Raw genomic sequence first — 12,877 nt, forward strand, 5'->3', positions numbered from 1 at the left:
ACAGTATCTCAAGCCAAGCAAGTAAGGCATATTATCAAACAAGAATGCTAGCACAGATGATTAATTGTCGACTAGTCTAGACTAGACAAACTTGGAATCTCAGACTAAATGACTGATGCCCAGTGCGATCGCCAATTGGATGGATCCGCTGTCACGAGTGACCCCGGTACAGCACCCGGCAGGGCGGACAAGGGTGGTCGTGATCTCCTTGACTTTCTTTCCAGGATGCCCGCGTTCTCAATGCTACCCCTCCAAGCTCCGGATCGCGGAACTCAAGCTCCAAAATTTCACACATGCCGCGACGCATGCAGCTTTGCGCCTCGCCGGACTTTACTTCATACGAGAAGAGGAAAGCCAAACACACATACACATACACACACACACATACACACACACACACACAAACTCTGACAGACAAACTCAATTCCCTGTCAATTGCTCAATTTCTGCTCCACCAGTCTGCCGGGCAAGCTTCGCCAGACGCCCGAACGTTGCACACCGAGGCCGGTGCATCGGCTTGGGCCAGCCTCAACTTTCGTAAATAGAAGACCAAACCACTGCCCAGCATGCGCAATCTGCGAAATATCCGATACGATGTGTGCAAGACAGACGTGGACGTCACGGCGACGTGCTGGGATGCCGGAAGCGACGACATCCTTGTGACTTTTGGTCCAACAGAAGCCGACCCCAGCATTACGTTGGCAAGGATTAGCGATGAGCCTGGGTCGAGTCGCCTGTAAGTTCTCCCTTACAGAGTATGTAGACTGCCTTGCTTCGATGGGAAAATCATGACACGGAAGCATGTCGACTGACTGAACTTTCTGTCTGCCACTGTTCCTCTGCAGAAAATGCGTCACGGTTGCCTCCTGGGAAGCACCAAGCCCGCACCCAGATATACCATTCGATCAAGTCGTCAGTCTGCACCACTTCAGTGACAACGCCACGACGTGCCTGGTCCTTGCTGGGGGAGATGTTGTCACAGTGCAGGAGGACCAACATGCCACCGCGCCCGGGACCGCCCATATCGAGATCGCTGGCTCCATCGACGCCGGCATCGCTGCGGCACGTTGGGCCTACGACGATGAGCTGCTCGTCCTTGCGACCAAGGTAGACACTGTAATATTCATGAGTCGCAGCTTCGATGCGATCGCCGAAGTAACCATGACGGTGGACGACCTCCAGGCCTCCAAGCACGTCTCTGTCGGTTGGGGCAAGAAGGAGACACAGTTCCAGGGCAAGGGCGCAAAGGCGTTACGGGATCCCACCATACCTGAGAAGGTGGACCGGGGCTTGCCGAGCGCCCTGGAAGACTCCAGCACTACCATCAGCTGGCGAGAGGACGGTGCGTATGTTGCGATCAACAGCGTCCGGGCGGGCTCGCGCAGGGTCATCCGGGTCTACACAAGAGAAGGAGTTCTGGACAGCGCAAGTGAGCCGGTTGACTGCCTGGAAGGAAGCATGAGCTGGAGACCGTCAGGGAACCTGATTGCCGGTATACAGCGGCTCTCCGATCGGGTAGATGTTGTGTTCTTTGAGAGGAATGGCTTGAGACACGGCCAGTTCACTCTACGCTTCCCCCCTGATCTGCTGAGCACCAACATACCCATAAATCTCGAATGGAACCCAGACTCAACTGTCCTTGCCGTGAGCTTTGGTGGCACCGTTCAGCTGTGGGCTATGGGCAACTATCACTGGTATTTGAAGCAAGAAATAAGATGCGCCTCAACGTGTTTTAGGCCCTCTTGGCATCCCGAAAAGCCTATGCGTCTCTCTCTTGTTTGCAAAAGTAAGTCGGACTCTCTGTTTCCCGGCTGAGATGGGATCTTCTGTATATTCAATATTCACGAAATTAACAAGTTCCTTATAGACTCTGTGGCACATACCGAATGGGTATTTCACACATCAAGGGGCTCTATCCTCCCACCCCATGATTATGGTGCGGTCGCAGTCATCGATGGAAATAACATCAAGATAACACCGTTTCGCACGGCAACCATACCACCCCCTATGGCCATGTTCGAGCTCGAAGCTGCGACATGTGTTATAGACGTTGCATTTACGCCAAACAATTCCCACATGGCAGTGCTACACCGCACTGGTGTGGATATATATGAATGGCAGACCAAAGCTGGGAGGGTTTTGTGCCCGAAACGAACGATTAATGTCCCATTAAAAGCAGCTGGTCCGCATGATACTACTTCACCGCTACAGGTGGCCATGTCGAGCCCAGAGGACCTTGCTCTGCTAAGTGTCAAGAGCAATAAACCGTTTGCTTCGATTTATAAGCTCGCATCTGGGAAGCCAGAATTGCTTTGTGAGCTTGACGCACAGGGCTTTTCCGGATTTGTTTTCTCTGCCACGGCTCCAATATTACCGTGTGTACAAGATCGCTCGGGAAAGCTTCTTCAACCTTCTGCAGAGGGTCAAGCATTGCTTCCCGTCAAGTTCTCCACCCAACTCCCTTGGGCAGAAGTTATCCTTCATGACGATAGCACACTGGCCGTTGGAATGTCAAGAGGTGGGCAGCTCTACGCAAATACCCGATTGCTTGCCAAGAACTGTACATCTTTTGTTGTCACGGGGGACCATTTGATATTCACGACAACCAATCACTTCTTGAAGTTGGTGCATCTGACAGGCGTCGAAGGTTTGTTTTACCCACCTCCCCTACTCATTCTTGTTTTTCTTAGCAGTCAACCCTCTCTTTCCTGAATTGAACTGACATTGGAGAACTGGCAGAGCTCGAGGTACCGGCAGATGACCCGGAGGTCGACGAAAGGTGCAGAAGTATCGAGCGAGGTGCGAGGCTTGTGACGGCAGTACCCAGCAACATGAACGTAGTTCTCCAGATGCCGAGGGGCAATCTCGAGACCATATTCCCTAGAGCAATGGTGGTTGCAGGGATCCGGAAGCTCATCAACGACAAAAACTACGCGAGAGCCTTTTCGTATTGCCGGACGCAAAGGGTTGATATGAACATACTCTATGACCACAGGCCGGAGCAGTTTCTTGCCAACGTGGGTCTTTTCTTGGACCAGTTGGGAGACACCAGCTACATTGACTTGGTTCTATCATCCCTCAGGTAAGGCTTCCGTTTTCCAAAACTGGATTTTGCTTTTTTCACATGCAAAGCTAACTGAATCCACTTGAATGTGAAGGGAGGAGGACGTCACCCAAACAATGTACAAGGACACAAAGAAATCGAAGCCTGCATGGGCCCCTTCTTCAACTCCTTTGCCATCTCAGGAAAACCCACCGTCCGTATCACTTTCGGATCCAAGCTCGTCAAAAGTCAATACCGTTTGCGATGCTGTGCTGAAGGAACTGGAAGCCAGGAATCCTGCAAGCCTTCAAAATATAATAACTGCCCACGTCTGCAAAAACCCACCTGCCTTGGATGACGGGTTGTCTGTTATTGCGGGACTTATGAAGGAGAACGAGGCCCTCGCAGAGAAGGCAGTGGAGCACATATGTTTCCTGGTCGACGTCAACCGGTTATATGACAATGCTCTTGGCCTGTACAACCTCGAACTGGCGCTCCTTGTAGCCCAGCAATCTCAGCGTGACCCCCGAGAATACTTGCCTTTTGTTCAGAGCCTTCATCAACTCTCGCAGCTGCGTCGCTGTTTCACCATAGACGATCATCTAGGCAATCGTGAAAAGGCCCTTGGACATCTCAAGGCTGACAGCGACTTCGAGGGCGTCAAAGACTATGCTGTCAAGCATAGCCTCTATCAGGACGCCCTGGGCCTTTATCGGTACGAGGCTGAGCAGTCGCGCACGCTGATGGCACTCTATGCCGAATACCTCGAGTCAAATTCCAGAAACCGCGAAGCCGGACTGGCTTATGAAGCCCTGGGTAAATTTGCCGAAGCGATGAGTTGCTATCGTGCAGCTGGCCCGTCATCATGGCGCGAGTGTTTGGCAGCAGCACAAAAGCAGCAGCCACCGCCGACAAAGAGTAGCCTGACTGAGCTTGCCGAGTCCTTGGCCGATGCTTTGAACGAAGCCAAGGACTATGTCGGAGCGGCGACCATCCAACGAGACTTCCTCAACGACCCGGCCACAGCTATCCAGCTCCTGTGCAAGGGCTCCCTCTTCGCAGACGCCATGCTGCTGGCTGCCACAAGCAGCGAGGCCGGCCTCGACGGCGAGGTGGATAGTGGCCTCACTGAGGCCTTTGCCTCATCGACTGAGCTCCTGGCTGACTGCAAAGCACAACTCAAGGCCCAAACCCCCCGAATCCTAGATCTCCGCCGCAAAGCAGCCGAGGACCCTCTAGGATTCTATGAGGGCGAACGGCCCGGCGGCGGCGACGGCGACATGCCCGATGACGTCTCGGTCGCGGCGAGCTCGCGGCTCAGCACAAGCGCGAGCCTGTTCACGCGCTACACAGGCAAGGAGGGCAGCATCGGCACGGCCGGGACTGGGGTCAGTCGGGCGACGCACAAGAACCGCAAGCGCGAGGAGAAGAAGCGTGCCAGGGGACGCAAGGGCACCGTCTATGAGGAAGAGTACCTCGTCAACAGCACGCGGCGCCTCATCGAGCGGGTCAACTCGGTCGGCGGCGAGACCGAGGCCCTCGTCGCGGGGCTTTTTAGGCGTGGAATGCTTGAGCAGGCAAGGGCTGTGGAGGCCCTGTTGGCCGAGGTGGTCGAGGGATGCCGACTTGCTGTGCAGCAGGTGTGGCCTGGCAGCGAGGCAAAGACTGCTGACGGACAGCAGAGTGGGCAAGCTGCAACGGGTGGAGATGCCGTGCTGGAGGCTGCGATGGAGGCCAGAGTGGCCAAGCAGGAGCCTCCTATGTTGCCTACATTCCAGCGATTATCTCTGCTGGGGTAGATGAGCTATTGCCGGTTTTTTTACTCTAAATACCTAACGACGACTGGGTCTCCCCACGTCTCAATACTCCCCAACAAAAGTACACACTTGTGCAACGTTTGAAACATCAATGAGGCTATATTAGTGCGCACGTGCCAATGAGTGTGTGGTATATATGTTCTGATTTTCGGTTGTGTATACAGTAGTTAAACATGGCTTTTTCGGTAAAAAAAAATCTATTTTTAGTGTACAAAGCTCCGTAGCACCGGCGGCTTGACCTGATCCAGCGTCTATTCCTTGATGGGAATGTCCTGAACAGCCTGTGACAGCTCCTGGATAGTGATGCCCGTAGCCTCAGGCTCAGGGGTGACAGCCTCCTTGGAAAGAGGATACGCGCGGTTCCTGGCCATGATTTCACCAATCTTAACCAGCATCTCATCCGTAAGCTCGGGAGCAGGTTGAGCGGCCCTGATCTCCCTCTGCTTCTTGTTGTACTCCTGCAAGGGGGTGAGCATGGACTCGCCCATCTTGTTCCTGGCCTTCTTTGCGTCAATCTCGGCCTGCTTCTTGGCAAGGTACTCTTCGGTGTGGCGGGTGCGGAACTTGGAGTACTTGCCGCGGAGTTCGTCGATGACGGACTCGGGCATGGGCGGTACCGTCAGCGTGGGGACCCAGGTCTTGCTCTCAACGTCAACGCGGAGCGTGTCGACGGGTTGGTCCTCGTGGGCGGGGCGCGCCGTCTTGGGCCAGGGGATCTTCATGTTCAGACCTGGCACCATCCGGTACCAGGTGCTCTTTCGCGAAGGCCGGTCGTGGTAGAAGCCGCCGGCTACCAGGTTCTTGATGATGACGTCCTTGATCTCGCCAGTCTTGGGGTCTGGTATCGGATGGACCAGCCGGACGGCAGACACGGGCATGGCTGAGGGCATGGTGATGACTGGTTGGCCCCGGGCCAATTTCTCTATAAAAGTTGGGATTCGGACGTTGACCTACGTGGTATACTTTGTTAGTCACCAGAGGACTGTCTTTTTTTCTTTTCGTGTCCTAGGAAAGCAAGATCTTTGGCGGACTACTCACATTTCCGACTTGGTCCATAAACAAGACACCCCTATCGTGTTCGATCTGGCTAATGGTGGATATCTGACCCTTGAAGGGACCCTCGATAACCACGACACGATCACCCACGGCCAGGTTGGGGAACTTGCTCCCACCGGCCCAGGCCCAGCGCTCCTCGAGCTGCTGTTCGGTAAGCATGGTATCGAGTAGGGCGGCCTCCCTCTCGATAGCGCCGTAGATCATAGGCATGTTGCCGGACACGGCTTGCCTCTCGAAGTCGGTCACGAGCGTCTTCTTGTACTGGGGGATGGACGTCCGCATGGCGTCGCGGCGCGGGGCCAGCGGGCCCTTTTCCCAGTCCTCGCGCCGTGCTACGCTGGCCTGCTTCATGCGGTGGTGAAGATTTTCCCGGATGAACTGTGCAGGTAGCTGAGGCTTGTCGCTGGTTGCACTTTTGGCTAAGCGGCGCATGACCTGGCGCTCGGCCATGAGCGTCCGCTTGGCCAGCAGCTCGGCAGCCTCGAGTGTCGCCATCTTGTTCGTCGATTCTCGTGGGTAGCTGATATTATCGTCCTGTCTCAACCCTCTATTAACAGCTCCCTCCCCAGGGGCACTGCTCGCTGCGTTTTAGACCCGGCCCTGTTTTTTTGTTTTTTTGGATGAGCCCTTGAGACTACCCGGCCGAGGAGGTTGAAAATTTTCGATTGATTCAATTCGGAGGGGCGGCCCGCAGTAGGATGTGATTCGGCTGGGGAATGTAACGGCGGCGCGCATGAAGCCTTGGACAGCTTCAATGCTTTGAGCTACGCGTACCGCTTTTGCTATACGTGATCATACTATCCTGTCTTGTCCGATGCAGGTTGAATTTCTTTGCACGATCCCCACTTTGAAGTACAGGGGTCTCGACGACTCGGTAATTTACAGTACTGTGCATGGTATCGAAATAGTGGGCCAATCCACGTGACCTAGAAGGTACGTAGAAGTTCAGAAGTTGGAGCTTTCGATTTTGCATAAAGTACCACCTACCTACCTAGTACCTTATGTACCCACCTAGGTACCTAGCAACTGGCAACTAGAACTAGAACTAGGTAGGCAACAAAGCAAGGTACCGACCGAGAAACTTGGCACAGCTTTTGGGGTTGAATCACGGAATCGTAGAGATATGTTCAAACGGGGTTTAGTACGTCAATAGTGCCAGAGAATCTCGAGAAGATATCGAGATATTGCCGATTTGGCACCTGGCTGAAGCTGACCTCCGGTCAATGTACCAAGTGCCTTGGTAGGAACCTTGAACCATTCGGTCGGATGGCTGTACCTGAGCGGAGTCCGCAATGTTTTTAGTGGTTGTAACTTGTGAGATCTAGGTGCCGGCGTCGATATCACGCTTGGCATGTTTGACATCTTTACAAGCCCGCCTCCCTGCGACGTACATAAACCTAAGGTAGTCGGGCAGGTCGATAGGTACCTGAGGTACCAAGTTGATTGAGGCTTGCTTCGCTTCTGTCGATGCACATGATTTTGACAGTTCGGACAATGACATCGGACGGGCTCCATAACACTTTATCCTGGTTTTTGATGTCGGATGTTTCTTTTCCTAGTCTTTCGGTCTCCAATCCACCGCGTACGATTCCTTCTTGTAGAGAAAAACAAGGGAAAAGTGGAAGCAAAAGGAAGAAAGACAAATTGAAAAGCAAAAAGGCAGTTATGTACGGAGTACTTCACAAGTGTATACATTGTAAAACACTTTATCATCCACCCTGGCTCTACTTCCGGGCTCATCTGCTGCACGTCCACGCTTCCGGGAACCAATGCTGACCTAGTTACGAAGTAGCACTCCCTAAGTCAGGTTGTTACCGGCAACTGCCTAGAAAATTACCTAGGACTTGGTTTTCGGGTTCCAGTTGAGCTGGGGCAACGCTGGAATTATCGAATGGATATTACCTCCATATCTGACGAACTTAGCCTGGGGCTCCCAAATGACCTATCTCAGTTGTAGGCGAGATAGGCTCGTATTTCCAAATCAAACCCCTGCCAACCCCTAACGTGGTGTTTTTATTCCCATTGTACAGTATGGTAGGGACCATAGCAACTCATCAAATCTGACTGTTTTCCCTCGGCCATCTGTTCGTATTATCGTAAGCAGCAAATGCTTATGTAGGCAGGTAGGCAGGTAGGTAGGTAAGTACATTACAGTAGGACTTGGGTATCTTAGCCATGTTACCGTAGGTACCTAGGTACCTGCCTACCTACCTCCCTTACCTACTTAAGGAAGTTAAGTTGAATCCTTCGACAGCCAACTCCCTACCTGGTAGTTTGTTCAGGTAACAGGATCGACAAGGCACCTGGGGCACATAAAAGTCAATGCTTAATGAAGGTTTACACTTCGATCGCAAGTGGCGGTGTAATGTAGGTATGTTTATATTGTATAAACGTCGCCTATGGGCTTTTCCTTTTTTTTTTTTTTTTTTTTTTTGCAGTTAACCGGTAAGGTAGCCATAATTGGGCCACTTTCTTTTACAGTGCATGTATGGATGTCAGACTTGAAGGTCAATCAAAAAGACAAAGAGCGACAGGATAAAGGAGGAGTTTATAATACATGCGACGAGTACTATCTTAAGTGCTATTCTACAACTAAGTCTAGATTAGATTACCGAAGTCCCTATCAAGTGGACAAAATAGAACAGAACCGAATTTCCGCGGTGGCCATTGGTTCATCATTCATCAATTTCGTTCTTGTCGCTTTCGCTTTTGTCACTGTCATTGACGTCGTTGTTATTGGAATGGATCAAATAGAACCAACTTCCAGGTCTGTCTGGTCGCCCGTGATAATACTGTACTTTGTCTGTGCTGGGCTCTGCACAGCTTTTCATGCCTGAAGGGCCCCCCTGGTCGAGGACCCCCGCTGCTGGGATGGGCCAATTAGAGGAGCAGCTGGTTGGTTCGAAAACCTATGACTGGAGGGTCCTGGTTGCCTCTGTAATCCAAGTCAATCCCCCAGCCAATCTGACACCCAGCAAAAGCCCGGCTCGCTGTCACTCCATCTTCTTCCACCTGCTAACCTCTTCAACCCGCAACGTCAATTGAGCGGACCTTTCCAAAGTCTTGCTCCTCTTTCTTCAACAAAACCACAGTCAGAACAACCACCCAATCCGCGCGCTCAGTGTATTCATTTACACATCGAGCGCTGCTGCTGCTTTGAATCTATTGATTCTGTCGGTACCTCTAGAGCAAACCATCGACAGATAACAAATCAACACCTCGCTCACGACTCCTCCCAGATCCTGAACCCGCGCAGCCATGGCCGAAATCCGCCGCAAGCTGGTCATCGTCGGTGACGGTGCCTGCGGTAAGACATGTTTGTTGATGTACGTTTCTCCGATTTTCTCTTTTCTCTTCGTGGATGGACGGCTTTTGCCTTGCACCGTTGCCTCGTGTCGTATTTCTTGGTCCGGTCCATTTATGCGCGCCGCCAGTCTTTGCGAGACCCCTTTCATCAACATCATCCATCTGCTGTTTTGCTGCATCTCACGACGAGGTGCTGCGATTACATCGAGTCAATTTTCAGTGTTAATGCTAACCGATTCATCAGTGTGTTCTCTAAGGGCACCTTCCCCGAGGTATGAATCCCAGACACCGACGTTTCCCATCCTTCCGAAACCCCCTACGATAGAGGATGAGCTTTGGTTACTGGGGGCGACCGAGGAACAAATGTGCAAAAATATGCCGAGACTTTTCGGCCTGACTTGGGTGTCCCGTCGTCCTCTTTTCCACAACACTCGGCTTGTTGACGCAGGTTCGGTCATGCCACTCAATCGACGGACGACGCTCGCATGTATCAAAGACAAACCTCTCCCACCAACACTGCTCACAATCATCTGCGGCCTTTGTCCTTGAATACTTGAACGTCGGACGCCCTCCGCTGACAACGACTAACTTCAGGTCTACGTCCCCACCGTCTTCGAAAACTACGTCGCTGATGTGGAGGTCGATGGCAAGCACGTCGAGTTGGCACTATGGGATACTGCCGGCCAGGAGGATTACGATCGTCTGCGCCCCTTGTCCTACCCCGACTCTCACGTTATCCTGATTTGCTTCGCCATCGACTCTCCCGACTCCCTTGACAACGTCCAAGAGAAGGTAAGCAAACACCACCGACCCTTTTGAAGCAACGATGTGATATGCAAATCACCAGTCGGCTCAACACTGTCTGGTGCCCTGGTACTCTGGCATCCTCCGATTGTTTACCATTGCGGTTTCGCCCCCTGGTAACATTTGTGGAAAGTAACTAACCACGTGCTCGTTCAAATCATCAGTGGATCTCCGAGGTCCTTCACTTCTGCTCGGGCCTGCCAATTATCCTTGTTGGTTGCAAGAAGGATCTTCGGTATGACCAGAAGACCATTGAGGAGCTTCGCAAGACCAGCCAGAAGCCCGTCTCACCTGAGGATGTACGTTGACACTCCCCCAATCCCGCAATGTGCTCTACTTGCCCCAGACCTTGAATCAGTCATCTGGCCAGATGTTGTACCCCTTTTACTTTGCAACCATTCTGACAGTATGTGTTTTGTCAACCGTCTAGGGTGAGGAGATTAAGAAGAAGATTGGTGCCTACAAGTACCTCGAGTGCTCGGCCAAGACCAACGAGGGTGTCCGTGAGGTGTTCGAGCATGCTACACGAGCTGCCCTCCTGTCTCGCCACAAGACCAAGAAGAAGAAGTGCCTCATCCTCTAAGCGAGCGGACCATTTAGATACCCTGCCCCGGTCGCCCGTATGATCTCGTTGGGCTGTTTGCCCCTCTTTCGCAGCCCTTTCCGTCGTTTGTGATACCCAGGACACACCGAGCCTCCGCGGCAGCTGTCAGCCGAGCGTTGATTTCTATACCAGGAAGGACCTACGGCTGTAAAGAATCGGAGGTGTTATCAGAAAGGGGAAATACTGGGAGATGGATTTGGAGGAAGGAGAAGAGGAGGAGGCAGGAGGCGGGATTATAAGTATGGCCTCTGCAAACGTTCAACGGTTCTGGCTGCTGGAGTCTACATGTTCCATTTATTGCAACCTTTTTATTTTCCTACCACTATTTCTTTTCTCACACTAGTTCTTCTACCCTTGTCTTTATTCTATTTCCCCTGGCTACTATGACGAGATCCCCATACAAAGCAGCTGCACAATCTGTTGGTCAAATCAGCCGGGGTCGTTGAGCGGGTACGGGTGGTGATGTCCTTCCGTCAGATTCGGGATTCATTTTCTATAAAGAAAGACGCATGGGCCTAGGGGATGTGGACGGGGATATAAAGTCCGATAATCTTTTGTTCTCAGTTCGGCAAGGCAGCGCAAATCGTCTTTGTTCTACTCTGCATTTCGAAGCAATACCGCGTACCGCGTTGTCTTATGTATCCCTCCTTTTTTTGCCCTTCTCTGTTCAGGGGGTGTGACAATATGCTTCTATTGACGGTGAAAGGGGCAGTCGATGAATTTTAGACGGCTTTGGTTAAAGTCGTCACCGTTTTGGGAGACTGCGTTTACAACCTCCGGCCAACTAAAAACAGGATCGAGTCTTACAGAAGAAGGAACCCCAAAACAGCGTAAAGAGCCTACATGTACCTGGCCCCCACGAGATTCTGGGGACAGTCGTTCGTAAGCGTTCTGTTTACGACTTGATTACAGACACACCCACGCCTTGTCCTGACAAGCTTTGCTTTCTTGCGGGTTGTGATGGTTGCTCGAGGCTGTGTTCTTTGGCGAGTAAGTGATGATTAGATGGGAAGAAGGCTATTTCGTCGCCTAGGTATTTCCTCTTTGGCTTTTGTTTTCTGCTAGCAGAATCAGTTGCGTCAGGTCAAGGTTGGGGGAGCTAAGAAATCCAGGCGTCACTCCAAAGTCTGAGATCAAAACTTCGTCCTAAGGGTACCTATCTAGGTATGTGGTAGGTAGCTAAGGGAGGCTTAAGCCAGTCTAGGCAGCCTAAGTAGGTAAGGTACCTAGGTATACGTATGATGGGTAGGAAAGTCCTACTATGTCACGCACGTGTGCACAGGTTCACTGTCAGAGACGTCAAGGAGTGGGCGATAAGAAGAAAAAAAAAGGCATGATATGCGTGATCGATTTGATCAACATCGCATGTATTTCTCATGGTATTTTCTTGTCGTCTTCACTTCGTCCCTTTCGTTACAACTACAAAAGCCCTATCGCAGTCATGTAGTCTCTCATCTCATGTACTGCCCCGATTCCCAAAGAAAGAATTGGCACCATCCCAAACGCCCCCCAAAAGAAAAGCCCCCCAAATTGCCACACCGAAAGTCTGAGATCCGTATTCTGACGTTACCCTCCGTTTACTTGTGAAAACAGAGTGTCACGAGAAAATTGGATTAAACCGAAGGTGGTGATGATCGTAGATGCTCGAACAGATCTTAGACGGGACAGCTCTATTTCACAAAACGCAGGTAATTTGGTCAGTTCTCTGAAAGAAAGAAGTAAGCTCTTGGGGTATAGATGACAGAAGGGCATTCAGCCAACATGGGCTTTTATGTGTTTTCTTTTGTCTTTGTTCGAGGGCGTAAGCAGCAATAAACAGGTTCCGCCTGTGACTTACAGCTCCGCACGAGCCGCACGTCTTGGAGCTGCCATCGGAAGCAGCTCCGCACTTGGGGCAGGTCTTGTCATGCATGTTTGCTAGTTTGTTTTGTTGATGGGGGAGAAGGATTTTTTTGAAAATGATTTCGTGAACTTGTCAACAGAACGTCTTTTTTTGGCTTTTGTCGGTTTGATTGACAAGTGGTGGAACGATGGAGGGAAGTGGTGAGAGCTAAAGGGTCATGAGAGAGCGGGGTCATGTGAGGATCTTATATAGTGGTGTACAAGTGAGAAGTAGCTCTTTCTCTGTCTCTCCCCCCTCCCCATGACACACTCCCCTCTCTCCGCGTGAGCAACTGCCTGAGTGATACTAATGATAATAATAAAATGAAAGGCTCCAATTTGTCGGATGAAACAAATACCAAGGTA

At 51.6% G+C, this 12,877-nt stretch overlaps 6 protein-coding genes across 6 annotated transcripts; 3 read left to right on the forward strand and 3 right to left on the reverse strand.

Moving 5' to 3' along the window:
* Nucleotides 1-233: 233 nt before the first annotated feature.
* On the forward strand, nucleotides 234-5,072 carry MGG_07174 (elongator complex protein 1). The gene is made up of 5 exons (XM_003715328.1): nucleotides 234-736; nucleotides 846-1,786; nucleotides 1,868-2,647; nucleotides 2,740-3,082; nucleotides 3,159-5,072. Exons 1-5 carry the CDS (start codon nucleotides 567-569, stop codon nucleotides 4,840-4,842), a joined length of 3,918 nt encoding a protein of 1,305 aa, XP_003715376.1. The 5' UTR covers nucleotides 234-566; the 3' UTR covers nucleotides 4,843-5,072.
* Nucleotides 4,953-6,750, reverse strand: MGG_07175 (uncharacterized protein). The gene is made up of 2 exons (XM_003715329.1): nucleotides 5,899-6,750; nucleotides 4,953-5,810 (listed from the first exon to the last, which is right to left on the reverse strand). Exons 1-2 carry the CDS (start codon nucleotides 6,409-6,411, stop codon nucleotides 5,112-5,114), a joined length of 1,212 nt encoding a protein of 403 aa, XP_003715377.1. The 5' UTR covers nucleotides 6,412-6,750; the 3' UTR covers nucleotides 4,953-5,111.
* A 312-nt stretch (nucleotides 6,751-7,062) lies between these two features.
* Nucleotides 7,063-7,417, reverse strand: MGG_15870 (uncharacterized protein; the record flags this gene model as incomplete). The annotated part of the gene is made up of 2 exons (XM_003715330.1): nucleotides 7,063-7,186; nucleotides 7,308-7,417. 2 exons carry the CDS (start codon nucleotides 7,415-7,417, stop codon nucleotides 7,063-7,065), a joined length of 234 nt encoding a protein of 77 aa, XP_003715378.1.
* Nucleotides 7,418-8,882: 1,465 nt separating this feature from the next.
* On the forward strand, nucleotides 8,883-11,311 carry MGG_07176 (GTP-binding protein rhoA). Its single transcript, XM_003715331.1, has 5 exons — nucleotides 8,883-9,242; nucleotides 9,467-9,494; nucleotides 9,817-10,014; nucleotides 10,191-10,325; nucleotides 10,457-11,311. Exons 1-5 carry the CDS (start codon nucleotides 9,175-9,177, stop codon nucleotides 10,607-10,609), a joined length of 582 nt encoding a protein of 193 aa, XP_003715379.1. The 5' UTR covers nucleotides 8,883-9,174; the 3' UTR covers nucleotides 10,610-11,311.
* Nucleotides 11,312-11,536: 225 nt separating this feature from the next.
* On the forward strand, nucleotides 11,537-11,761 carry MGG_15871 (uncharacterized protein; the record flags this gene model as incomplete). The annotated part of the gene is made up of 2 exons (XM_003715332.1): nucleotides 11,537-11,620; nucleotides 11,696-11,761. Coding segments are annotated over 2 exons (150 nt in total), but the record flags the coding sequence as incomplete, so codon positions are not given.
* Nucleotides 11,762-12,138: 377 nt separating this feature from the next.
* On the reverse strand, nucleotides 12,139-12,651 carry MGG_07177 (uncharacterized protein). The gene has a single exon (XM_003715333.1). It carries the CDS (start codon nucleotides 12,540-12,542, stop codon nucleotides 12,306-12,308), a length of 237 nt encoding a protein of 78 aa, XP_003715381.1. The 5' UTR covers nucleotides 12,543-12,651; the 3' UTR covers nucleotides 12,139-12,305.
* Nucleotides 12,652-12,877: the final 226 nt, after the last annotated feature.

This window comes from Pyricularia oryzae, chromosome 2 (assembly GCF_000002495.2).
Source record: "Pyricularia oryzae 70-15 chromosome 2, whole genome shotgun sequence".
NCBI classification, from domain to species: Eukaryota; Fungi; Ascomycota; class Sordariomycetes; order Magnaporthales; family Pyriculariaceae; genus Pyricularia; species Pyricularia oryzae.

Bases quoted from the DNA above. Each gene is read 5' to 3' on its own strand.
- MGG_07174 (XM_003715328.1), top strand. From the start codon at position 567: ATGCGCAATCTGCGAAATATCCGATACGATGTGTGCAAGACAGACGTG. The intron at 1,787-1,867 runs GTAAGTCGGACT...AGTTCCTTATAG, and splicing joins TCTCTCTCTTGTTTGCAAAA to ACTCTGTGGCACATACCGAA. The intron at 2,648-2,739 runs GTTTGTTTTACC...GAGAACTGGCAG, and splicing joins GCATCTGACAGGCGTCGAAG to AGCTCGAGGTACCGGCAGAT.
- MGG_07175 (XM_003715329.1), bottom strand. From the start codon at position 6,411: ATGGCGACACTCGAGGCTGCCGAGCTGCTGGCCAAGCGGACGCTCATG. The intron at 5,811-5,898 runs GTGAGTAGTCCG...TATACCACGTAG, and splicing joins TTATGGACCAAGTCGGAAAT to GTCAACGTCCGAATCCCAAC.
- MGG_07176 (XM_003715331.1), top strand. From the start codon at position 9,175: ATGGCCGAAATCCGCCGCAAGCTGGTCATCGTCGGTGACGGTGCCTGC. The intron at 10,015-10,190 runs GTAAGCAAACAC...TCAAATCATCAG, and splicing joins TTGACAACGTCCAAGAGAAG to TGGATCTCCGAGGTCCTTCA. The intron at 10,326-10,456 runs GTACGTTGACAC...TCAACCGTCTAG, and splicing joins AGCCCGTCTCACCTGAGGAT to GGTGAGGAGATTAAGAAGAA.
- MGG_07177 (XM_003715333.1), bottom strand. From the start codon at position 12,542: ATGCATGACAAGACCTGCCCCAAGTGCGGAGCTGCTTCCGATGGCAGC.